This window comes from Erpetoichthys calabaricus, chromosome 2, assembly GCF_900747795.2.
Source record: "Erpetoichthys calabaricus chromosome 2, fErpCal1.3, whole genome shotgun sequence".
NCBI classification, from domain to species: domain Eukaryota; kingdom Metazoa; phylum Chordata; class Cladistia; order Polypteriformes; family Polypteridae; genus Erpetoichthys; species Erpetoichthys calabaricus.
This window is the reverse complement of record NC_041395.2, coordinates 72,198,975-72,226,057: the sequence shown is the minus strand read 5'-3', so window position 1 is coordinate 72,226,057 and position 27,083 is coordinate 72,198,975. Positions and strand designations below refer to the sequence as shown.

Below are 27,083 nucleotides of genomic sequence, written 5' to 3'. Positions count from 1 at the left end.
TTAAGCGGTCACACTGTTTCCGAATGCTACTGAACCGTTCTCAGGCCCACCTCTTCCAAGCAGACTAGAGCACGGTACAGTTGGCCTGGCATGGAGCAATCACACTAGTCAAACAAACTAGACTTTGTGGGGTTACATAAAGACAAACGTGCTCGGGCACGGAACGAATTGCCAGTGTGAGTACACCCTTATACTCTTTAAGTTCATTTTGCAGTTTCTTCACAACATACATTTATTTGTTTGTTATCTATCCATTATCCAACTCGCTATATCCTAACTACAGGGTCATGGGGGTCTGCTGGAGCCAATCCCAGCCAACATAGGGCGCAAGGCAGGAAACAAACCCCGGGCAGGGCGCCAGCCCACCGCAGGGCACACACACACACACACACACACATACACACACCAAGCACAGTTTAGAATCGCCAATGCACCTAACCTGCATGTCTTTGGACTGTGGGAGGAAACCGGAGCACTCGGAAGAAACCCATGCAGATACGGTATTTGTTTATTATTTATTTATGTGTTGATCTTTCTATTGATTTATTTGTCCTGTGAGTCTTGCATGTTTCTTTTTTATGTTTCTGCTGCTGTTTGCATCTAAATTTCTCCTTTGGGATTAATAAAGTTGATTTAATCTAATCTCATCTAATTTATTTAAACCCGAATAATGCTCGGCACTGTATTCTGCTGCCATCTAGTGGATACAATAACATTATGCAGCAAAATAATCAGGAATATTTCTATGTGTTCTGCCCCTTATGGTAACTCATTAATATTCATGAGTGGGGCAGAGCCTTCAACAAAAAAAACACAATTGCAAATGAAATTCCACAAAGCCCATTCTAGAACAAACAGAAAGTGAACCCCTGGTTGAATCGAGTGATAGTGATGACGGTGTGAATTAGTCCTCAGACATTGTCACGGACTGTAAAACTGACACCTCTTGGCAAGTTTCAGAGATGTTCACGTTTGGTGTCAGCTTCATGTTACTGCTGACAATCCTGCACCTCCTTATTGCCCAACAGGTAACCCTGGTCTGTAGTGTCTCTGGATCATGATTTTCTGGACTATTTACAATTTGCTGATGATAGTCTGTTGGAGAAAATATTTGTTGAAATGAGACACAGTGCTGAGCAGTTTGGGAAATGTCACAGAAAACCTCTTGCTTGTCACAGTTGCTGGCAACCTGTCGCATAAAGACACCATGTGAGTGTTTTTCAGTCTCCTGATAATGCAGTGTACAGTGGGTAAGGCAGTCCAGAGATGGTACTGGTCCACAAACCGGTTGTTGCAGATACCCATTTTTGGCAAAGTTGTGAGTGAGTGTATCAGCCAATTATGAAAAATACACAGATAGTTTATATTCCTGATTATGACCTACTGTAAGTATTGACGAATGTCTCATGGGTTACAAGGTTAGGTTGTCAGGTTATAGTACATTGCATCTAAAAGGGAACGATTTGGTATAAAGTGGAATAGCAAGTGCAGTCATTGCAGCATCACTAAATTATCTGTGCTGTCACTTGCAGAACCAAGGCTACTGTATAACAATGGACAGTTTCTATACCGTACCTGAACTGCATGAGAATTTATTTCAATGGAAGACTAATGCATACAGCACTGTATGACCAAACCGCTGACTCCGATTGTGTGAACGCATCAAGCTGCAACAGCTGTGTGTCAAAAAGGAAAATGATTGTGATCAAGTGGAAGGACAATAAAAAGGCTGCTTCTTACACACCGTTCACAGTGCAGCAACTGTCAATGTTCACGTCAGAGGACGTGTGGATGTCACAATGCCTTCTACTGTGTAGGTTACAATGATACAATGCCCAGTGTCGATTGTGCCAGTCAGGCACTGACATTCTACACTGCCGTGTGCAAGCAACAGAAACAAAATAATACAAAACAATCTTTTGACATCTGCTTGAACAGTGGCTATGGAATAACAAATCACACGAAGCACGCATGCTAAATCTGCATCAGTACAGCAGTGGACACTTGACATATCTTTCCTACTATTATTGTGTTGACATTTTGGTATTTACATGTTTTCTGTTTATATTATTGAAAAAGTACAATGCTTTTGGCTTGATTTTTAAGAGGTAAACATTACGTTAAGTATGGTCCTTATGTTTTGTGGGTGGTGTCAGTGCTGTTGGGGCTGCCTTTATATTCAGGTGGAGGAGTTGGTCCCAGTAGAGGTTCATTCATTGATTGATTATGAGAAGGTACATTTAAAAATTTTCTGTTGTATTTTTAAAAATTATTATGTGTTTTTTTTTCTTGGTTTCTGAGTATGAAATTTTGTTTTGCACTTGTTTGCCATGTGTTGCCTTTTTAGACAAACTATTTATTTTCAGCGTTTCCCAGGATTTATTTTGCTTCCTTTTGGGTATTTAAAGTAAAATTTTCATTTATAAAGATTGTCGTGTTGTCTTTCAAGCCAGAGGTTTGCTAGTTTTCCTCCCCCTTGAGGGGCATTTACTGTATTTTGTATATGTGGGACATTTAAAGGTGATTTTTGGACTTGTGCAGACTTAGTCTGCCTGTTAAGCTTTGGGCCAGGCACCCTGGAGTGTGGCCTAGCTCTAGGAAGGTTAGTGAAAGTCCTGGGGCCTCATGTATAAACGGTGTGTATGCACAGATATGTTGTGTATGAACATTTCCACGCTCAAACCGCGATGTATAAAACCTAAACTTGGCGTAAAACCGCGCACATTTCCACAGTATCTCATATCTCATAAAAATGCATCCGGCGCCCCCGTGAGTGGCAGCCTTTTCAGCAGCTCCGTGTATGACTGTATATGTATGTGTACTTTTCTACTTTTATTTTTCTATTTTTATTTATTGATCACTCCTACCACTTTATTTTATGTGGATTCCTTCCCTGGACACACTTACTTTTACAACGTGGGCATGGATTTTAACACGCCGAGACTCGCCTATTCAAGTACTCAACTTCGGGCGCTGAGAACAAATGCCAGTGCCGGTGTGGTTCCCTATTTACCTGACGAGGTAAGAAGGCGGTATCGTGGCAGCAGAGCCGGCACTAAGCTAAAAAAGAAGCGGCTTGCGAGAAAGTGGCGTTTCAAGCCTTCGGTGCCTTCTGTGATTCTGGGGAATGTAAACTCAATCTCATATAAGATCGACGAACTGGCTGCGCTGGTGAAAAATGTAAGGACCTACAGAGAATGCAGTTTGTTGTGTTTCTGCGAAACGTGGCTAAATAACACCATCCCAGATGCCAACGTGGAGCTACCCGGGTTTAGCACAGTTAGAGCGGACAGAGATGCAAGTACCTGTGGTAAGCACAAAGGAGGAGGACTCGCTCTCTATGTTAATACACGGTGGTGTCACTCTGGACATGTTAACGTCAAAATCTCCACTTGCTGCAGGGATATCGAACTGTTGGCCGTAAGTTTACGTCCCTACTATTTGCCCAGAGAGTTTGGACATGTCATTGTTGTCATCGTGTACATTCCTCCTCGGGCAGACGAGGAGTCAGCGAGTGACATCATCCATTCCGCTGTTGCTAAGTTACAAACGCAGCACCCTGAGGCGCTTGTGCTAATCGCTGGAGACTTTAACCATGTGACGCTGGACAAAACATTGCCTGCATTCTCCCAGTATGTGGACTGTAACACCCGGGGAAATAAGACTATTGATTTACTGTATGCAAACGTTAAAGACGCATACAGCGCCACCCCGCTGCCTGCGCTTGGGAAAGGAGATCATAACCTGGTTCAGCTTCAGCCTCACTATAAACCAAAAGTTAGAGTCCTACCTGTAACCACACGATCATTCAGGAAGTGGACCCCGGAGGCTGAGAATAATCTGAGAGAACTTTTTGGAACTACAGACTGGGATATCCTGCAGGGATCTCATAATGAGAACATTGAGGAAGTTGTTGACTGCACTACTGACTACATCAACTTCTGTATGGACATTGTAGTTCCTGTAAGAACAGTACGCTGCTATGCTAACAACAAGCCATGGATTACAAGTAACATCAAGGGCCTTTTGAATCAGAAGAAAAGGGCTTTTAAAGACGGTGATCAGCATGAGCTCAAGCGCGTGCAGAAGGAACTCCGAGTCCAACTCAGGGCGGCGAAGGAGCAGTACAGGAGAAAGCTGGAGCAGAAGTTGCAGAATAACAGCATGAAGGAAGTGTGGGATGGGATGAAGATCATCACTGGCTGCAGCTCGAAGCGGGGTACCACCATTGAGAGAGACGTGAAGAGAGCAAACCAAATGAACAACTTTTTTAACAGGTTTGACCACCCTAACCCACTCTCACTCTCACCTCGGAGTACTGCACCCTCCACACATCCTTCTGCTGATACCAGCATAGGAAAAACATCCCCACCCATAATAACAACAGCGCAAGTGAGCAGAGAGCTGAGGAGACTTCGTGCCAGCAAAGCAGCGGGTCCAGATGGAGTATCGCCACGACTGCTGAAGGTCTGTGCATCGGAGCTGGGGGGTCCTCTACAGCGCATCTTCAACCTGAGCCTGGAACAGGGGAGAGTCCCGAGGCTTTGGAAAACATCTTGTATCACCCCAGTCCCAAAGGTATCACGTCCTAGTGAGCTGAATGACTTTCGGCCTGTTGCTCTGACATCACATGTGATGAAGACCATGGAGAGGCTGCTGCTTCACCACCTTAGGCCACAGGTTCAACACGCCCTTGACCCTCTGCAGTTTGCATATCAGGAGAAGGTGGGAGCGGAAGATGCCATCATCTATATGCTACACCGATCCCTCTCTCACTTGGACAGAGGCAGTGGTGCTGTAAGAATTATGTTTCTAGACTTCTCTAGCGCCTTCAACACAATCCAACCTCTGCTCCTTAGGGACAAGCTGACAGAGATGGGATTAGATTCATACCTAGTGGCATGGATCGTGGACTATCTTAAAGACAGACCTCAGTATGTGCGTCTTGGGAACTGCACGTCTGACATTGTGGTCAGCAACACAGGAGCGCCACAAGGGACTGTACTTTCTCCGGTCCTGTTCAGCCTATATACATCGGACTTCCAATACAACTCGGAGTCCTGCCATGTGCAAAAGTTCGCTGATGACACTGCTATCGTGGGCTGTATCAGGAATGGGCTGGAGGAGGAGTATAGGGACCTAATCAATGACTTTGTTAAATGGTCCGACTCAAACCACCTACACCTGAACACCAGCAAAACCAAGGAGCTGGTGGTGGATTTTAGGAGGCCCAGACCCCTCATAGACCCAGTGATCATCAAAGGTGACTGTGTGCAGATGGTGCAGACCTATAAATATCTGGGAGTGCAGCTGGATGATAAATTAGACTGGACTGCCAATACTGATGCGCTGTGCAAGAAAGGACAAAGCCGGTTATACTTCCTTAGAAGGCTGGCTTCCTTCAACATCTGCAATAAGATGCTGCAGATGTTCTATCAAACAGTTGTGGCGAGCGCCCTCTTCTACGCAGTGGTGTGCTGGGGAGGCAGCATTAAGAGGAAAGACGCCTCACGCCTGGACAAACTGGTGAGGAAGGCAGGCTCTATTGTTGGCATGGAGCTGGACAGTTTAACATCTGTTGCAGAGCGAAGGGCGCTCAGAAGGCTCCTATCAATTATGGAGAATCCACTGCATCCACTTAATAGTATCATCTCCAGACAGAAGAGCAGCTTCAGCGACAGACTGCTGTCACTGTCCTGCTCCACTGACAGATTGAGGAGATCGTTCCTTCCCCAAACTATGCGACTCTTTAATTCCACCAGGGGGGGTAAACGTTAATATTTAACATTATACATAGTTATTGTCTGTTTTTTTCACCTGTATTATTATCATTCTTTAATTTAATATTATTTATTGTATCAGTATGCTGCTGCTGAAGAATGTGAATTTCCCATTGGGATTAATAAAGTATCTATCTATCTATCTATCTATCTATCTATCTATCTATCTATCTATCTATCTATCTATCTATCTATCTATCTATCTATCTATCTATCTATCTATCTATCCTGACGTATGCAAATTCTCTGCTTGGTTTTGCAGACTGGCGGCACCCAGCGTCAAAGCAGTGCTACTGTTCCTGTTTGGTTACCCTTTCCTTTTCAGATCCACATCCATGACGCGGCTTTATAAATACACTGAAACTAACTGCATATTGTTTATTAGTGTAATGCATCTGATTGTAATTAACCAGTAACAATATAATGGTCCACGGAATGGCCAAACTATTCTAAATACCATAGCTGCTTTAGCGTTGTTACTCTCACTGCACCTTCTTCTTCTTTTTCTTCTTTCAGCTGCTCCCGTTAGGGGTTGCCACAGCGGATCATCTTTTTCCATATTACTCTCACTGCACCACTATATCTGAGTGGGGAATCAATGTACAGACCTCGCGGTTCAGAAAGTTTCATCCCAAGAACTCTAAACTCACTCAATCAGTCCATCAGGTGCTCCTTGTAGAACTGTTTGTACTTCTAAGTACAATTACCTCACTGTAAACTTGCACTACAGTTATTGCACAACCTGAGACACTTTATAAAGCGCGTATTTACATATGATAACAATATCATTTTTAAGATGAAATGCAGCAAAATATGTTTATTATATTATACAGATAAAACTTTAACTTCATTTAAATTTTCTATATTGTTAATAATTAAACATGCCAGGACACGGTGCCGCAGTGCTAGCACTCCGTTCACGGATTGTTCCTGCCTTGCGTTGTATTCTTGCTGGTGCTGACGCGACACTGGAAGGATAGATGGATAGAATAATTAAACACGTACTATGAAGGTATTTCAATGTTCCTTAAAAGTTTTGAAGAACTGGCATTCTAAGCTTACAGATGGCTTAACGTCTATTACAGAGCTGATTGTGTGGCGATTGGGTATTTGGAGAAAGAAAAGTAAGGACAGAAATTGGAGGTTAGTACGTTTGAAAGAGACAGTACTGCTACAATAAAGTATTTTATCAAAGGTCGCGCATGGCGCAGCAAGCATCTTGCGTGAGACATGAACAATCACTGCGACACCGTGTTCCCATGTTTAATAACATGATTTAACTCCTATCATCATAAAAATGATGTCACGTATACATCTCAGTATTCTAATTATTAAGAGAGCTGCAATATCACAAATGTAATGAATTCTGTGTGCTGGTGGAGGAAGAGAAAGCCCGGAAGCACGTAGTGATTCACACACATAGAGCACATAGAAGAACACATACAAAACAAAGCATCTAACATGCTACTTTAGTTACGATGGGATTTGAGAAACTAGTAAATTAAATGATTTTAAGATGAAGTTTATGATGTTCTACTTTAATGACAAAATAAACTACGTGATTAAAGTGGAAATTTCGAGATTAAAGTTGACATTTCGTACTTTTTTCCCACTGTGTGCCTGTTTTTTTTGTCTGTACCCTAATAAGCTTTCATATGACACTCGGACAGTGGGCTACGACTCGCCTTTTCACGGCGACTTTGATATGTGACAACTTCTTTTTTATTTCTGGCACTGTACGACTTTGTGAACTTGAGCTTTCGAGTTTCTCCGACACTCTGTCACTCGATCAACTTCCTTTGTTGATTATACCACTGTTTAAACCAACAAATAGTACGTTTTTCCTTACCTTCACTTGGTATGCGCTGAAATTCTTCAATTTTACCCCTTGCTTTTCCCATTGTCTTTTCACAGAACGATGAACTTAAGGGCTATTTATATTGATTTGCATATTCAAAGAGGTGTAAATCTGGCAGGAGATGGGGCGGGACAACAGGGGCGTGCACATGCGTTACTTTTCACACTGACCGGGATTTATGTAGCAGAAGAACATGGAAGTTTGCGTACACACAGATTTATGCATCTGGATTTTTCTGTGCATACACACATTCCCACTTTTGTGCTTACGCCATGTTATAGTGTGAGTTCTACGCACGCCATTATACGTGAGGCCCCTGGTGTTGTTGCTGAGACATTTTGGAGGCTTTCATACTTTTCACCATATTTGTTATGCAAGATCACAACATTTATAAACTGTTAATGACTGGTTTGTAATGAATATCTAAACTATAGTGTGACCCAAACCTGTAATTCATGGATTTTAGTACATAGTAGCATTCACAGAATAGCTTTCAGGTTGAGGCTCAGAACTTCTTGGTGACCCCAATGGTTACTGCTTGAGGCCAACCCCAAATGTCATGTTCTTTATTTGAGTTACATATCTTGTATGAAAACATACTAAAGATAGAAATGTTGTTGTTGTTCTTTTCTCTTGGAATATTTTTTCTAAGCAGTGAATACGGATATAACAACAATTTATTAACCCTCTGGATTTATTTGCTTCTGAACAGAGACTTTTTATAACTTTGAACATATTTTTATTACTGCCATTGTGGCTTTAGGAAGCATTTTAGTGAATTTGACACAAGGGTGAGAAGGGTGGTTTTGAGAGCATTAGTGGGTTTCTAGCAGTTTGACGAGATCTTTTAGCATTGTGTCAGGTTGGTGAAACACAAGAAGTGCTCCGTGATCAGCTGGTGTGCATAAGTGACAGACAACTGCTTGTGCCAGTCCTTCCTTTAGATGAAACTGAGCTTGTAATTGTGCAAATAAGAACAGCATTAAAGAGCAATTCTGCCATGTTACTGCTAATGCGGATTAATTTGTCTGCACACTTTGTAAACTACAAACAAAAGAAAAGTGAAGGCTCATCTTCCTGAGTCAAATTCAAATTACTATTGTGTGCAGAGCAAAAACCTGTTATGTTATTTTTAGATCAAAACGTTGTGTAGAGTTTTCTTCATGCATTTGTTTTTTTTTGTTTTAGATTTTTCAGGATGTAATGCTCAGTTTTAAAGGACGGGTTGCATGGCTGTTCAGTTTATGGCTTTTACACTTTCAACAAGCACAATGCAGCCATTTGTAACTTTTTTGTGTTTATGTTTTATTGACAACTGTTTCTCTACACTCAACAATGTCTGCAGTATTATGTTAAAGTTTCCTGCTGTTAAACACTACTGATTCGGTTCTCTGTGTCTCTCTTATCAGGATGTCCCCACGCTGGTTGCTGTGGTAGTTATTTCAATAACTGCCTTACTCTTCATTCTTAAATCTTGGTACTCACAAGTAAAGAAACGTCCCGTTACACTTCAGGATCCCAGCACCAAGTATGCATTGCCTTTGATCGAGAAAGAGGTAGGGTGATGTTACTTCTTAAAGCAGTTGAGTGCATCATTAATACCCAAGGACAAATGAAAAGAAAGCATAAAAAAGTCTGTTTGTTCTGTACTGCTGAATGGACTCATTGAACCTCTTATATTATTAAACATTTGATTGCACAGCAGGTTTACAGTGGAGTTGGACCGTCAGGTAAGCATGAAATGTGAAGAGACAAGCTTTCAAGTAGTGTGTCCTTGAAAGAACCATAAGTGATTTCTGAGTTGTTGTTCTGTAGTCTCGTATTCGTTGTCATCATCGTCCTCATCATCACCTGTTTAATTGTCATTTTCTAGAATTTTCCAGGTTCCTCCATTCTTCATTGTCCTGGATATCATTTGGTAGAAGAGCCATTAATCTCATGACATGTTCCACAATCTCCAGCTCATTTTTCTTTGGCCTCCATCTTGGACTGCTCAAGTACACCTTTACTTTGGTGTACCTCTTAACCGAATCATGATCTGCCTTTCATTCCACATGTCCAAACCACCTTAATCTCATCAGCATAACATCCATTGCCTCCACACTGTCTTTCTCTTTACTTGGCATTCATCATCCTCTCTCTCTGTAACATTCCATACATCCATCTGATCATTTTCATCTCTGTTGTTTCCAGCTTTGCTTTATGTTGTGCCTTCATCAGCCATAGAGCATACTACTTCTCACAAAGCTTTCATAAACTATGAACTTCAATTCCAGAGAGATTCCTACTGAAGACAGGATGGACGTCCTCCAGAATTTGTTCTATGCACCTCCCACCCTTTCTGTCACTGCAGAGTCTGCACCCCTTTTGTGTGCCACCTAACCAGCAGAACATCCTAATTTCTCCAGAACCACTCCATTGCCAATATCTAAATTTACATTTAACACGTTTTTGGCAAGCCGAACTAACATTTAGAGATATTTGAAACTGAATTTCGGATATCATAAAATGTGATTCACGTTCAGATATCTTGATATAATTACACGTGTTTTTGAAGATATCTTAAAATGTATTTGAAATATCTCAAAAATAAAATTGAAGATAACTTGAAATACCTGAAATGAAGTAGAGACTCAATTTTAAGATATCACAAAATGAATTTGAGATATCTAGAAATGTATTTTAAATACCTCAGACGGCAGTGAATTTCAAGAAATCTTGAATGTGTTTTAAGATATCTTAATTATTTTTTGAGATACCTTAAAATCACTTCCTGATCATTTTAAGAAGTTTGAAATTTATTTTAGATAAATGTTAATTTGGCTTGCCATGCTACATTAGTTTTCTGCATCTCCTCTCAAACACTCTCTACCAACAAAGTCCCACTTCCCGGCTGCAGACTACCCTTCACATTGCTACACATGTCTGACGAAGCAGGCCCTGGTCTGAACACCTTTAACACACACACTGCATGGCTAAACATCCCCTCTTCCATGCTTCCAGCTTGTTCGCCTTCCACCGTCATCTTGGTCTTTCCTGCATTTACTTTGAAGCCTTCTGCTTTCAAGCTGTCTTTCCATTTACGTATCATCTCCTTCAATCGTGCTTCACTTGTTGCCATTTATATGAGATCATCAGAGGACAAGAGCCCCCATGACAGTCCTTTAGACACGTCTCTGGTGATCACCTCCATTACTTCCAAGTAAAAACACAAACACAAACTTTCACTATCCTCTTCCTCTATTGTCCTGACCACTGTTTGTTCTACCACATGCACATCTATTAACATTGACACCTAACCTTCCCAATGCCCACCTCTCATGACATCCTGTCCAGATCTACAAACGTGTAGTACAGGTTCTTTCTCTGTACCTGATAATTTTGTCTGCATTTTGCAAACTTTCACTTGATTCCTGATTCTTTTCTCTTGCAGCATCTCAACCAGCTTTATTACCTGCAGCAAAAGCTTTCTCATTATGACCCATCCTTTTGGATTATCATTTTCTTAGTATACTGGAATGAGCACATATTTTTTTTAATCTGCAAACACAATCCTGTCAGTCCTTTAATTCCAGGACCTTCCACTGTCTTCAACATTTCCAGCACCACTCTAGTTGGGCCAGCTGCTTTACCTATCTTCATCTTCTTCAGTTCTTTTATGACTTCCTCATTTTAAACCTTACAGCTCAGCTCTTTTGTTTTCTTACAAATAACATCATTATCTCCTCCTTCAGCAACTTCTCCATGTACTTCTTCCAGGTATCCTTAATCTCATTGCTATAAGTCATGATGTTCACTTCAACATTTTTCAAGGAATTCACACCTGCTACAGATCATCTTTCTTTTTCACATTCTGATTTTCTTACTACTGTATTTTTTGCAGGGCATTCCTGTCTCTTAGCTTCTTGCGCCCTCCTAAGTGGTTTTCTAGCATTTTGCTTTGCTTCATTATAGATCTTCTTGTAGCCTTCTGTCTTTGTTTTCTGCCACTCCTTATACTATCTTCTTTTTTCCTCAATTGCCTTCTTTATATTGGCATTCCACCACCATGTTTCCTTCTGTCTCTACGGTCTCTAAGTCTAAGTGCAGACTTATTCTGTTGTTTCAACCAGACTTTCTTCATTTTGCTTTTAACAGCTGAAGATTCTCAGGCTTCTTTCACTCTTGGTACCATTTTTTTTAGCATAATCTCTTCCTTCAACTTTCAGTCCTTCAACCTCAGAACAAACCTCTTCTGGCTATTCTTCATGTCTCTTACTAAAAGATCTCCTCCGCGTAGGTAATGTAATACACAGCCTTCTCCAGGGATCACCTCCACATGTGAGACCATGTCCTATTGCCACCCCACACCAACAACCAGTATCATGCTCCTTACCTCTACCAGATTCATGTTTCCCTCCTTCCTAAACATAGGGATACGCACAACCATTTCCATTGCATTGCCAAACTCCAGAATCTTCTCATCCTTAACATTCCTCATACTAGAGCTAAAGCTCTTGTTAACTTCTTCATTACCATCAGTACTGCCTCCAACATCCCATTCAGGGTGCCACACATTACAATCACCCCTCCCCAAGGCACCTCAAATGTCACCTTCATGAGCTTGTCGCTACATTAATCATTCTCTTCATCAGGGCTACCTGTCATGTGAGACATATAGTACGTTGAGATTATCAGTCATCAGTCATTTCCCAGCAGCCATGTTAACAAATACGACATGTTCAGTCACTCTCATCATCTCCACCACTTTGTTTGGCACATTTTATTGTCACAAGTATGCCAACCAAGCAGTGCCATCACTTCTCCCATGCCAGAAAATCCTGTATGTTGCACAATCCCGACTGAGCGTTGTCACACCTTTACCTTTCCACTTTGTCTCCTGTACACAGCACACATGTACTCTTCTTCTGTTTAGCTCCTCCATCACTTCATCCAATTTTCCTGTCATACCCCCACGTCATAATCCACACACTCTCTCCTCACTCCTGTTATGCAACATCACACCTTCAACTCCTCGATACCAAACTGGCCTCCCCACGGTACCATAATAAACCAGGTGTCCCCACGCTGGGATTTGTCTGAGTTTCCAGCTTCCTATTTGATGCTGGCAGTTAGGGGCACCTGTGGGATACCATAAGCTACGCCTAACTAATGCCTTGAACATCTAATCAAAGAATGTGTTGAAGCTGAATTTTTTTTACTACCAGGTGCTGTTCCTGAAGACATCCACCTTTAGTCTCCTTTTTACCACACCCAAGATAGACAGTGACATTATTCTAATTTCAGGTCACGGGGGTGTTTTTGATACCATATTCCATTGCATTTAATGTCCCAGAAGTTCTTCCAAGTTGGCTTTTGGAGAAACATTTTACAGGGATCAGCTCTCCCTGCTCTGATGAATGCAGTAAGGGTGATTAGGGAGTGCAGCTGTGGTTTTGGGACCACTACCTTGGTTAGGTCTACATGAGGGGCTTATGGGGTATCCTTGGTCTTAGTCAGTTGCCTTATCCTTACTGTGCAATACTTACAATAAAGTCAGAGCTTCACAGCAAAAACTCAGTGATGGAAAATGGACACCATGAGCTTTGCACCTGGTATTTGTACAGACAGTGAAATATGAGGGGTGATTAACAATAACAAAAGTGAGTGGTTATTGTTTGTGAAGACTCTGATTACATCAAACACTAAAAATGTTTAACCCAACTGAAACAAGATGGAGAAATGTTCTTTCTTCTTGATTGTAAACTACTTGGCTTATGCTTCTGTTGTGTTTATCTTGTAGGAAATCAGCCATGACACGAAGAGATTTCGATTTGGGCTTCCATCATCACAACACATTCTAGGCCTTCCTACAGGTAATCATTTTAAAGTTACATTTTCGTCACTTGAAATATGTAAGCTTAGTTGAATAAAATGATTACATTTCAGTTTGTCATTGTGTGTATCTGCTTCTTAGTTTTAGTGTTTTTATGTAAACTTCTTTAACTTTAACTGAATATGATTTTTTGAAGTTCTGTATTTGGTGGGACAATGATTTCTACTAATTGCTCAGCAATACATCATGCACAGTATCTTTACAAATGGGTACATTTTGATGTATTGTGACGATAGGGAGGGCTCTTGAGGTAGTCTGAAGCAAAGAGAGGATATAATAGATGAAGGGTGGACTCAAAATAAACAAACTAAACAAAGCATTTCTTCTTCTCTGTCTCTCTGTCCTGTTCCTCCACACAGTCCTATCTTCCACTGGGGTGGCTCATTCACTCCATTTTATCTCCCTTCGCTCTCTTTCCCCGTTTTCCTTTAGCCAATCAATTATTTGCCAGTACTTGCCTCCCAGCTCCCAGTGCAAGGGCAAAATATGCTGAAAAGGCTTCATACTCCATCTTAGGCCCCATCTACACTACAATGTTTTTAGCTGACTGCAAACATTTGTCTCCATTTTTCGAGTTTCGTCCACTCTAGCCACTCATTTTCAACCTTCAAATTCCAAGATTTTCTAGCCTAAGGTTACGTCCACACAAATGCGTTTTCATTTAAAGATAATGAAAATGATATCTGTCCATACCAGAACAGAAGTATTCCTGTCCACACTTAAAGAAGTGAAAACACATGTGACGTAGACATTCACTTACATTGGCCATGTGCGCATCGGGCAGAAAATCCTTGAAGGGACGGTGTAGTGAGAAATTCAGAGCCCCATGAAAATCTGAATCCCTCCTTGTGTTTTATGATCTTTGGAGACCATCAGCATGCGCAGGACTCTGAAATTTTGCGTTCACAGCATAGAAAAAGACAGAAATTCTCAAAGGAACCTCCTTGTTACGTTAATGCACTGCTTACAGTTGAAATTAACAGTTTTCAGAACTGCTGACGGCCATCCTGTTATTAAATAAAAACACAGCAACTGTTAACAGCGACACTTAAAAGGCGGATAACTTTTTTCACGTGAGGAATGATTAGGAGAAGTCCACAGCATCTTGTACCGAACAATATTTGTAAAAACTAACTCTGTAGAGAAAATCAGTAAATGCATGTGCCCACCCGTCCGTTTGTGTGTGCGTCTGTGTGTCTGTCTTCACTTTACTGCGCTGTGCTCGTGAGTCTCTCTTTTCTATATTCTTGTGAGCTCAGCTGCCTTCTACACCCATTCAATTTCTTAAGTGTCTTCTTTTTAATTGTTCTGCAGGATGCGCTCCTATTTACCGAATCGATCAAATTTAAGCAATAAACACTAATAACAAGCTATCAACTGAGTTATCTACAATCTGATTTTCAGAGGACCCTGAATTTTTCACTACAGTGGTAGCACTGCCGGCCATGGGATTTATTACAGAACTGTAGCGACTTTAAATAATTTGCCTTTTGTGCATGTAAGCAACTCTTCTTTGTCGACTGTTGGAATTTGTTTTTCTTTGGCGAGGGTGACTAATCAGAGAATTAGACATTGAGACATAATGGGAAGGAACACAAAATAAGCAGGAACTAATGAGAGTGCGATTCGAGTACCATTTTCAGAACACTATGTTTTCACCTGTCCACGCCATGCTGCTGACTCTGCGTTTGTGAACGTATCTAGCTCTGGAGAGCTTTTTCCGAAATCTTCTTTTTGGGGGTTGAAAGCGATAGGCTAGTGTGCACGAAAGACCAAAATGGAGATAAATGTCTACATTTTTAAACAAAAACATTGCAGCGTGGACGGGACCTTAGCGATCCCTCCATAACTTAGGGGTGTCCTCAGGAAGTCCATGCGTACCTGACTCCCAGAGCGACAAAACTTACTGAGTGGGAGACCACAGTCCCATGTGTGCCATTCAAGGACCATGTGCCACCTGCTGGCTGGGAAGTTTTGTTATCTCTGCTCTTCTCCCATTGTATCTTTGCCCACTGCCCCTTCTGTCCCTGGCATTTTCATGGGCATTATTATGAGGGCATATCTTCATTTAAAAAATAAATGTAAAATATAATCCTTCATGATATGCTTTTAGCTTGTCTTTCCGTTTTACCATTCCACCAGTGACTTCATTTATCTTTTCATCCATCCAATTCAGGCTCTCGTGGTACTGAGACCTATCTCAGGAGCATCAGATGCAAGCCGGAATGAGTTTGCATTGAATATTCTTGTTTTATTTTCTAACAACCACAAAAGGAAGATCAGTATTGGGTACCACCAGCGAGCCTCATCCTCTTTTCTCTGCTCAGCACTCTGTTGATTTAAGTAACCTTTTAATGCTCTGAGCTATGTGATGGTTCTAACTGCATACTGTATAGTGAGTCAAGTCAAAACTTTCTTCCGAATTTTATCGCCAACAATATACATATTTATTTCCTCAGGGCAACATGTCTATTTATCTGCTAAAGTGAACAATAATCTAGTGATCCGGGCTTATACTCCTGTATCCAGTGACAAAGACACCGGTTTTGTGGATTTGGTCGTTAAGGTAACTTTATATTTTTACTTAATTTAAAGAATTTAAGAAACTGTCAAATAACAAACAATCATTAGCCATTTCATTTTCCTGCCACAAATGTGGTCATAGCCTCTGATATTATGTGAGTGGCCTTTAAAAATATAAGGGCTGATCAATAAAGTGTTGAATCCAGACCTGAAAGGGGTGTTCTACAGTGCTGATTGTGCAAGTGGCCCATGAGCTCCTGCACACTAAATTATTACAGATTTCCCCCAATTGTGATTATACGAAGTGTGGAATCTTCCCTGCTTATCAAAACTGCAAATATGAATTGTTGAGTTTCTAGCATTAGAGGACTGTAAGCCTTTAGAGGTTCGTTCTTCTTGGTTACCTTGTGCCAGTTATGCCACCCTTCGTATGCCACAGTCAGTAGATGACCCGCTGTGGTGACGAAAGAGACACTATGAATGCCAACATTGACCTCCAGAGGACAGCAAGACCCGTCTGTAACGGTTAAATGTCATGAGGGGCAGGTGAAGAAGTGAGTGTTATTGCTGCCCAGTTCAGAGGGTGGGGGGCCCAAAGCTACTTTAGGGGTCCTGTATCTTTAAACTCATCTGAAGGCTAAAGACTGTTCACGTCCGCTGGTGTAATTGAGTTTCAGGTTCTGATTCAGATTTTATTGTTCATTTTAAAATTAAGTGAGTATGTGATTTCAGTGCATAACTAACAGAGAAATGCTTTGCTGAATGTCAAATCAAAGTAAAGTCTTTTCCAGTGAATGCTGGGTCAATATCATAATATCGTGTGCAGTGTCTTTCACCATATCGTGTTCAAATACAGCAGGAACAGCAGGGGGCCGTGTGTGTGCTCGACGTGCAGGCGAATGCAACATTGGATTAGAAACTGAAAGCAAGTTAGGATGCCAGCCAGGACATTTGTGTGTGTTTGGTGATGTTAAAAGTTGTGTTACCTCTGGCATCAGCTCTGCATCCGCTGCTCTTCTTCACTTTTACAAAGCAATTTAGATGAAACATTTACTCGCTAGTTATCTTGACTCTTAACTACGTGCATCACAGTTAGTGAATTTATTACAAGCGGACCTGGACAGAAGTCATCCTGGGGCAGCTATGTGGCAGATGAAATTTCATGTAAATGTAAAGATTTATTCACAAGAAGTAAAAATTCAGCTCAAAGGAGTATGAAGAGACTAAGTTGTGCCATTGTCTCTTTTTCAGGATGTTTTATGTATAGTGACTTGAATCGTAAGTGAGACACTGCTGTCATGTTCTCGTTTTAGTCTCATGCAGTTTAAGGTAGCAGTCCTCACAAACATCCACAAAGTAAAGAGTATAGATGTGTGTTAGACAGGCTTAGAACCACAGAAATCGTCATTATACCTAGACAATGTGAAACCTTGTCACGTTACTCCATGAATGTGAAGAGGGCGTGTAATGGGCACAGAGTGCAGCCCCTGAGAACCAGTCATTTATTGGGACCTGTAACTGCTGGGTTTCCATAAGTCTGACCCGTATGTCAGTGCTGGATGTCATTTTTGAGCCGACCAGTGCATTGCTGTATGTGCACAGGATAAAAGCAGAAGGAAAGTCCATCCATCCATCCATCTATTATCCAACCTGCTATATCCTAACCACAGGGTCACGGGGGTCTGCCAGAGCCAATCCCAGCCAACACAGGGCGCAAGGAAGGAATGAACCACGGGCAGGGCGCCAGCCCACCGCAGGGCACACACACACACACCAAGCACACACCAAGTACACACTAGGGACAATTTAGAATCGCCAATGCACCTAACCTGCATGTCTTTGGACTGTGGGAGGAAACCCACACAGACACGGGGAGAACATGCAAACTCCACTCAGGGAAAGTCCATTTGTAAAAATTGTACGTAAAGTCTTGGATCAAAGTGTGTGGATTTTAGGACATTGTTTGCTGGAGTGTCACACTGTCATCCTCCATTCCCCTTGTCCTATAGACAAGCCACAGGAGGTCTGTATGCTTAATGAAGTGGCTGTATGTCCTCCTGCAGGCTGTGATAAGGGAGGATGTTAGGCAGAGGGCGGCTTGTATCCCTAGCCCATTTAAACTTAAGCAAACAGTTGAAATTTGCCATCATACGTCTTTTAAATAAAAAATGGTTGTACAAGACAGCATCTCTCCTTCTTTCATACTGTGTGCAATGTTTTTATAGCAAATTGTCCAGAGCAACTATCCACCTTGATTTTTTTTTTAACTTTCTTGTATGTAAGTATAGGGAAAGTATTGGAATCCTCCAAAAAAATACATTTTGAGATTTTGATGAATCTCGACATTTTAGACATTTTTGGAATTCTGTCTGTGTGTGTGTGTGTGTGTGTGTGTGTGTGCGTGTGTGTGTGTGTGTGTGTGTGTGTGTGTGTGTGTGTAAACACGATAACTTGAGTACGCTTTCACTTAGGTCAACCAAATTTTGCATACAAGTATTAGGTACAAAATGAAGATTTCTATCAACTTTCTATCTTTCTAACTTTCTATAAATGAAGATTTCTATCACCGTTTTGGGATATTTCCATTAACTGGAAGTGGCAATTTACCTTTTATGCATGCAGCCGCAGCGACCAATTTATTTGATTTGTTGTTGATGGTTCTTTAATGTACATAATATAAAAATATGATCATTGTCTTGCGGTTTACTACTCAATATACAGTATATATACTAGACAGTAACGGCACAATGCACAATAACGTGCAGTGAATACACTTGACTTATAGTTTTCTTTCTCTTTTTCTGTACATTTAGCATTCGTTTGCTCAGAGGTTGATGCGCTTGCTGCTTCCTGAGCAGCTGTTCTGTTCTCCACCATAGCAGCCTGCTTCTTCTCTTCTTTCGTCGGCATCTTTTCGCGTTAAAACTGATTAAGTCAGTGTTTGTGTTGCAATGACAGTATGTTTTCTTTAATTTTTCACTTAAGCTGACACTTAAATCATTCTTGAGGCAGATTGAAGACTTAAGATATGAAGAGGTAGGGGAAGTGACGGTGAAGATGGTAGGGATGCTGGCCTCTGCCGAGAGTTGATTCTACAATAAGATAAAATAAAAATAAAAAGAGGAATAATCTTGGAGGTCAATCATCACCGGTTAGTAGACGTTACATTTTATATGTGTACCAAATTTCAGGAAATAGTTCAAATGGTTTATGAGCTACAAGTGATTTAAAATCCTGGACAGACAAATGGACGGCCACAGTAGCATATTCTATAAGAAAGTCTAGGGGAGACCACTCCTGATTTTTAAAGTTTAAGTAGCCAGCACATTCCTGTCTTCCAGGAGGCCACACTCCTCTCCCACCATTTGTTTATCAAGCAGTTCAGTGTCGCCTTCTGTTTTTTTTTTACAAACTAGGGGCTCTGTCCCCTGCTCGCAATTTAAAGAGATTGTTAATTTCATGGGAATTGTTACATATGCATTATTTTCACTTTTACTTTAAAACTTTTGTAAAAACAATACTTGTCCTTTATTTCCGGCCCTGGGCATGGCTAAATCTCTTTCTTGCAGGACGTATAATGCTGCTCGCGTTGTGATGGGGGGTTGGCTGAATGCACGCTAAGGCGGATCATCTGCTGTCTTTCTGCTGCTGGCAAGCTGCCTATTCTGCTTGTCTCGCTGCCTGATCATTTCAAAGCCTGTACAGCAGCTGTCCTTTTGTCACTTCGTGTCTCTGCCACTCGCATTGTAAATGGGTTAGGGTGGCTAAACGTATGCTAAGGAGAAGCTGTCGGATCATCTGCTGGCTTTCTGCTGCTGGCGAGCTGCATGTTTTGCTTGTTGCTTGTTGTTGTTTTAAGAGCTGGGAGCACATGAAGCATGTCTGCCAAAAGAAATCCAACAACTGCACGGCCCTGGACGTGGTTAAATCTCTTTCTCGTAGGACGTATAACGCTGCTCGCGTTGTCAAGGGGGGGCAGCTGAACGCACACTGCCATCAGATCATCTGCTGTCTTTCTGCTGCTGGCGAGCTGCTTGTTCTGCTTGTCTCGCTGCCCGTTGATCATTTAAAAGCCAGTACAGCAGCTGTCCTTTTGCGACTTTGCGTCTCTGCTGCTTGTGTTGGGGGGGTTAGGGTGGCTGAACGCACGCTAAGGAGATGCCGTCAGATAATCTGCTGGGTTTCTGCTGCTGGCAAGCTGCGTGTTTTGCTTGTCGCTTGTCGTTGTTTTAAGAGCAGGGAGTAAGTTAAAGTGTCTCTCGCGGGACTTCAAATTGTCTTCCGAGAAGATCAGATCTCGTCTCTTGTCTCCCTCCCCAAGATTTTTTTTTATAATAGAGAGATAGCTGGGAGTAGACAGTAAGTTGAGTGGCCTTTCAGTTTCATATTGGGATTCTCATTGTATCAACTTTACGTACTAAAAATGTGTTTATCATGGCAACATGTTGAATGAACATACTGTCTGTCTCTTTACTTAGCGTGACCAGCACATCTCTTATTGCACAGGCGCCACACATAATGACATCTTTACTTCTAGAACCTGAATGTTGGCCATGCTTTTTATGACTGTAATGACAGAAAGTGTAACGAGTGAAAAAGGTGAACACGTTCCTATTATTTATGGAGCAATAACATGTATAGTCATTTATTTTTACATTGCCTATTTTTTCTTGTTTATTTTTAGGCACAATTGAAAGCCATTCATTTTGAGTTGTTCAATAAAGTTTAGGCGCTGAAGTATTTAAATACAATAAGTGGCTTTGTGCACCGCGTCAATCCCCAAATCTGTGTGTTACGTTGTGACTCCACATGTAACTCAGAAGTGATAAAATAACACAAACAGAATTTTATGAGAGGTGGTTGTGAGCATGGAAATAACAGCTGTGACGTTTTGTCCCCTTATCACACTTTTCTCACCAGAACTGGATTATATTTTAAGAACCTGCATTAAATCCCATTATGAGGTATACCGCACAATACAAACAAGTCACCCATAAACACATTAAATAGAACAAAATATCAATAAGGCCAATTCTCCTTTAGCTACAGAATGTTTATTCATTTATTCGCCTGCTGAATGGAATGCATGATAACTCAGCAAATGTGAATGTCTTTTGTTAAAGGTCTCTGTTTATTTATATGTATTGTACGAAAATATCAGCTGCTATGGCCGAATAAGACTTCAAATCGAAATATAAACTGTGGTTTGTAGTTAAATCTTTTTTTTTCCTCCCTCTTTTTACACTTGACAGGTATACTACAAAAACTCCCATCCCAGTTACCCTGAAGGTGGTAAATTGTCTCAGTATCTGAATAGCATGAAGATTGGTGACACCGTAGACTTCAGAGGGCCAAATGGATTGCTTATATATAAAGGAAGAGGTACGTAATGAAAAATGGCTATCATTGTAATACTTGCTTTATTGCATTTAAATAATGCTAAGTATTGACATATTAAATAGTATGACTCTAAATAAAAAGCCCCTGTCAGAGTGACTGCCATCTGAGACTTTCAGGCCTGTAAATAATCGGGAGCTGCTGGGTTTTTCAGCCATGGCTGCAGTGCCTTCTCACAGTAGTAGACTTGTGACCATAAATTAAACTTTCACTATATAGAGGTCACAATAAAATGTGATCCACATCACCGTATTTTCTGCCTGCAGTGCAACTCATCAGCTGCGCTAACTTAGGAGCCAGGATAAATCCTCTCTTATTTGATTTATTCATTTTCTCTGTTATTTTATCGCCAGCAGCTCTGAAGTTCAGCAGTGCAGTGGGTCTTTAAGGGGTCCATGCATTCTTTAACATCCGCTTGCTGCATGATGGGTAGTCCTAATAAATAAGTTCATATCTCAGGCATGATTGGTAAAACATGTATTCATGTTGAGTGTATTTCTCTGCAATGTGAATTTTAATTTTGCAGTGGTTTACCCCAATATACTCTAAGTAGTGTGCCATCCTCCCAAAAGCCATACTTCCTAAAAACAAGTCTGAATTCCCTAACTGCCTTGATATTCTTTCCTAGCAGTTTAGAGCAAATGGCCCCATTTAAACGTAAGCATTCTCCGGGAAATGCTTTCTTTAGCAAACAATTTTAATTAGCCAGCAAACTTTTTTTTTAATAAAATTAGAAGGCTTTGCCCCCTGCTTGCTTCGCTCGCCAACCCCCGGGCCTGCGCTACACGCTAGCCTGTTTGCGGTTTTGTTGCTCGCGTATGGGGATGAAGTTGTAAAAAAACAGATTTTTATTTTCATAGGAATTGTTACATATGCATAATAGAAATCGGGATTAATAAAGTATCTATCTATCTATCTATCTATCTATCTATCTAGAACTATTTTACATTATAGCAAGTTAACCATATTAAAAAATAGTAAAACGTAATAATTTGAAAGTATGTTTCATGTTGCGTCAAACTTTTTCATTGATAATACGATTTCGTTCTGTTTGGCTTTGAAATTAACACACAAATACTTTTTAAAGTTACACTTTTACTTTAAAACTTCAGTGAAAACAATTTTTTGAATTAAATTTTCATCAATATCGCATTGAATTGTGATTCTGTGTTTGGTGTTTCATCATGACAGCGCAATGTATAACTGTCTGGGATTGAATTTTGTTTTTTTTTATTAAATAAAACAACTTTTTCGAATGTTTGGCTCTGAGATTTGTTAATTGTCTTTACAAAAGCTATTCTAATGGGAAACTGTTAACTTATTAATACGAATGGCATATCAAGATCTCCTTTTTTGTGTAATGCTATCCCCTGAAGTTGAACTACATTACCTTTCTTGGATACATCCTTCTTTCTACAGTAATTTGTGCGTTGGAAGACCGGATGGTGTTAACGGTTGTAGATATTCTGCGGGATATTGTAAGCTGATGTTTTCATCTTCCACACGATCACCACCAACTGTTTCAGCTTAGTCTATTGATGCACATTTAAACAATTTGCCATGTAACCGATCGACATTTTTGCAGTTAATTTGTTTGACTTCGGCGTTTCTCGGTGCTAGGATTGCCCGTGTACTCATTTCTTCTGTTGATAACCTTTCGGGATGAAATTCTTCATTAAGATTTGGACATAATACATCTTCTTTAATTGGGAACTTAATGTGAGGAAAACGTTAAAATGTATAAGAGCTGAGAGAGCAAAGTACCGTGTACGTAGTTGAAAATGTTTGAGAGGAGTATGTGACTTGAAAAAGTCTCATGGCCAAGGTCTCAACTCACATGACTTGAAAAAATCTTCCAAAAAGTCTCATCTTGTCGCAGGATTTTTTTATTATAATAGAGAGAAATGCTTATACCAGACAGCCTCTCTCCTTCTTTCACACTATGGGCAATTCTGTTCTAGAAAATGATCTAGAGCAACTATCTGCTATTTTTTTTTTCAGGCAACTTGGAACAGTTATTACGATATAGCGTTTAAGCAGCCAGCACATCCCTGCCTTCCAAGAAGCCACAATCCCCTCTCACTGTTACTCTTGCAAGTCGTTCAGTCACTTTCTGATTTTTTTGCCCTCAATAGCTGGGAGAAGACAGTGAGTGGCCTTTCAATTTCATATTGGGATTCTCCCTGTATCAACTTTACCAATTAACAGTATATTTTTCATGCCAACACGTTGAATAAACAATTCAACAATAACCCACTTGTAAATGTATTTATCGTGCCAAGATGGTGAATGAGCATGCTGTCTCCATACCATCATTTCCTTGGCGTGATCACCACAGGCGCCACACATAATGACATCTTTACTTCTAGAACCTGAATGTTGGCCATGCTTTTTATGACTGTAATGACAGAAAGTTTAAAAGAGTGAAAAAGGTGAACATGATCCTATTATTTATGGAGCTGTAACATGTACTGTATATTCATTTATTTTTATACAATAATCAATAATTGAAAGCCATTCATTTTGCGTTAGCAGAAGCTTATTGCAGCTTGTTCAATAACGTTTAGGCGCTGAAGTATTTTAAAACGATAAGTGGCTTTGTGCACCGCGTCAATCCCTTAATCTGTGTGTTGCGTTGTGACTCCACATGTAACTCAAAAGTGATAAAATAACACAACCAGTAATTTATAAGAGGTGGCCGTGGGCATGGAAATAACTCCTGTGACTTTTTGTCCCCCTTATCACACTTTCCAAGAAATAGTGATAGGCATCTTTAAGGTGATGGCTATGTCTTCATCTGTTGATTTTCCCATCATCCTCTTTGCTAAATACAATCTTTTATTTATTTTTTCTTTATAGGAAACTTTGCAGTTCGTCCAGACAAAAAATCTGATGCTAAGCGCATACATGTGAAACATATTGGAATGTTAGCTGGTGGTACAGGTATGTGTGAAAGGCAGAAGGCCAATGAAAATCAACATGTAATGTTTTTCCAATCAGGAAATTACAACTGTCAAGGTATAGGCCTATGGAATACTAAATTGATTAAAAGAAATGCTACATTAAAAATAATCAATTATATCTTACATTTTCAAAAGTGGGGCAGCACGGTGGCGCAGTGGGTAGCGCTGCTGCCTCGCACTTGGGAGACCTGGGGACCTGGGTTCGCTTCCCGGGTCCAGCCTGCGTGGAGTTTGCATGTTCTCCCCGTGTCTGCGTGGGTTTCCTCCGGGCACTCCGGTTTCCTCCCACAGTCCAAAGACATGCAGGTTAGGTGGACTGGTGATTCTAAATTGGCCCTAGTGTGTGCTTGGTGTGTGGGTGTGTTTGTGTGTGTTCTGCGGTGGGTCGGCACCCTGCCCAGGATTGGTTCCTGCCTTGTGCCCCATGTTGGCTGGGATTGGCTCCAGCAGACCCCCGTGACCCTGTGTTCAGATTCAGCGGGTTGGAAAATGGATGGATGGATTGATTTTCAAAAGTGTTTTTGTCAGCCTTTTAACATTGTAATGTTAGTATCAATTATATTAATATTGTCGTATGTAGCAGAAATAATCCTCCAGCTCTGTCTCACACAAGTTTGTCAACTCTTTGGCATCACCCGGGACTCTTCCCTTCATTTTGTAAATGGTGAGCCCAGTGATTGTTCCACGTATCCAACTAGGATCTTCTGGTCACACAGACAAGGGGCACTCTGTGCCGAATGGCAGCTCCAATAAATAAATCACATCCAAGTCCAACACACTAACCATAGGCTCCGACTGAAGCACAGAGGATAAGTAAATAACTAAGAAAGCCCAATAGAGCCACACCAACATGGTAGCTGACGGGTCTGTGCCTGAAGGCCTTTTTATTATCATCCGTAATGCCCCCTAATAGGGGTTAATGCCACCCTTCTCAATAGAACTGGATCACATTTTAAGAACGTGTGTTCAATCCCATTACGAGACCTACTGCACAATACATGCAAGTCATCACTAAACGCAATAAAATGCAGACAATGCTGTTTCCCCTTGCCTCTCAGTCTCTCTGTATCCTTAATAGCTTTTATATCTAAGATGTTGACGTGTTATGATATGCTTCAGTCCCTCCATTACACAAATACCTCGAGCCTCTCCTGCCTTCACTACACACAGCAGACAGAAAGCCTCAAGTGCGTCAGTGCCAGATCTTTATCATCATGTCTGATAGCGCTGAGGACCTCCTCCACCCACTCACACAAATGACGTTTGTCTGTAGTTAAGACACTTTAATACTCTTCTTGACTCCAGATCAGTGTCGACAGCTTCAAGCTGTATGATTACAAAATATTTGTCTTTAGTTAACATCAGAACTTTACCTTATCACAAACAACCTCATATCACGGCTCAGAAAGAATGGCCAGTTTTTTAAATAAATAATCACTGCACTCGCGGCTAAAGGAGGGGGTGTGGTAGTATGGCCGGAACGGTTCCCGGCCACGATCCGGGTGTGGGTGTTTCCACACTGAAGTGCACAGGGATCGCCCGTGCCCATTATTGATGCCGGGAGCTGCTGATCACCTCACCTGTGCCACGTCCCCATTATAAGTAGTAGGAGCACGAGTGCAGATGGGGAAAAAAAAAGTAAGAAGAGAGGGAGAGAGAGACAGACAGAGGTTAAGAAGGAGAGAGGAAGGCAGGAAGCTGTAAGGGCCGGTGCGGGAGCGAGAGATCAGGCTCGCTGATAAATTTAAGCGGCTGGGAGGAGAGTCCCTCAGGAGGAGTGTTAGGCTGACACTCAGTGCAGCCAGTATGAAGCAGTCGCTCCAGCTGAGCGATCTCAGGAGTTGGAGTGGCCCAGAAGGTGGTTGGCTCACTACGGAAGGCAGCAGGAGTCGGGGAGGCTTTGGAGTGCCCTGGCCGCTGGGAAACCCAAGCCTCGGTCCAGCAGGGAGCTCTACGTAGCCAGGGGATGGAAGGCTACCGGACTTGGGGCCTCATGTATAAACGGTGCGTACGCACAGAAATGTTGCATACAAACATTTCCACGCTCAAATCGCGATGTATAAAACCTAAACTTGGCGTAAAGCCATGAACATTTCCACAGTACCTCATACCCTGACGTATGCAAGTTCTTCGCTCAGTTTTGCAGACTGGCGGCACCCAGCGTCAAAGCAGTGCTACTGTTCCTGTGTGGTCACCCTTTCTTTCTTAGACCCACAGTCCTGACGCGGCTTTATAAATACACTGAAACTAACTGCATATTGTTTATTAGTGTAATGCATCTCATTGTAATTAACCTGTAACAATATAATGGTCCAGGGAATAGCCATAGTATTCCAAATACCATAACTGCTTTAATGTTGTAACTCTCACTGCATCTTCTTCTTCTTTCAGGTGCTCCCGTTAAGGGTTGCCACAGCGGATCATCTTTTTCCATATTACTCTCACTGCACCACTCGGAGTATTTATATCACTGTATCTGAGTGGGGAATCACAGCAGCAGCTGATCGGAAAGAGAATTATCGGTATACAGTTTCAAGCACATGCTTCAAAGCCTTTCCTGTACGGACCTCGCGGTTCACAAACAGTTTCATCCCAAGAACTCTAAACGCACTAAATCAGTCCATCAAGTGCTCCTTGTAGAACTGTTTGTACTTATAAGTACAATTACCTCACTGTAAACTTGCACT

General features: G+C 41.3%; 1 protein-coding gene across 1 annotated transcript in view; it reads left to right on the top strand.

Moving 5' to 3' along the window:
- LOC114645964 (NADH-cytochrome b5 reductase 2) overlaps positions 1–27,083 on the top strand; it is a 66,200-nt gene that overhangs the window by 20,533 nt on the left and 18,584 nt on the right. Inside the window, exons 2-6 of the mRNA XM_028793909.2 lie at positions 9,048–9,194; positions 13,421–13,493; positions 15,973–16,079; positions 21,289–21,418; positions 24,293–24,376. Of these exons, the coding sequence (XP_028649742.1) occupies positions 9,048–9,194; positions 13,421–13,493; positions 15,973–16,079; positions 21,289–21,418; positions 24,293–24,376 (541 nt within the window). The remainder of the gene's footprint in view (positions 1–9,047; positions 9,195–13,420; positions 13,494–15,972; positions 16,080–21,288; positions 21,419–24,292; positions 24,377–27,083) is intronic.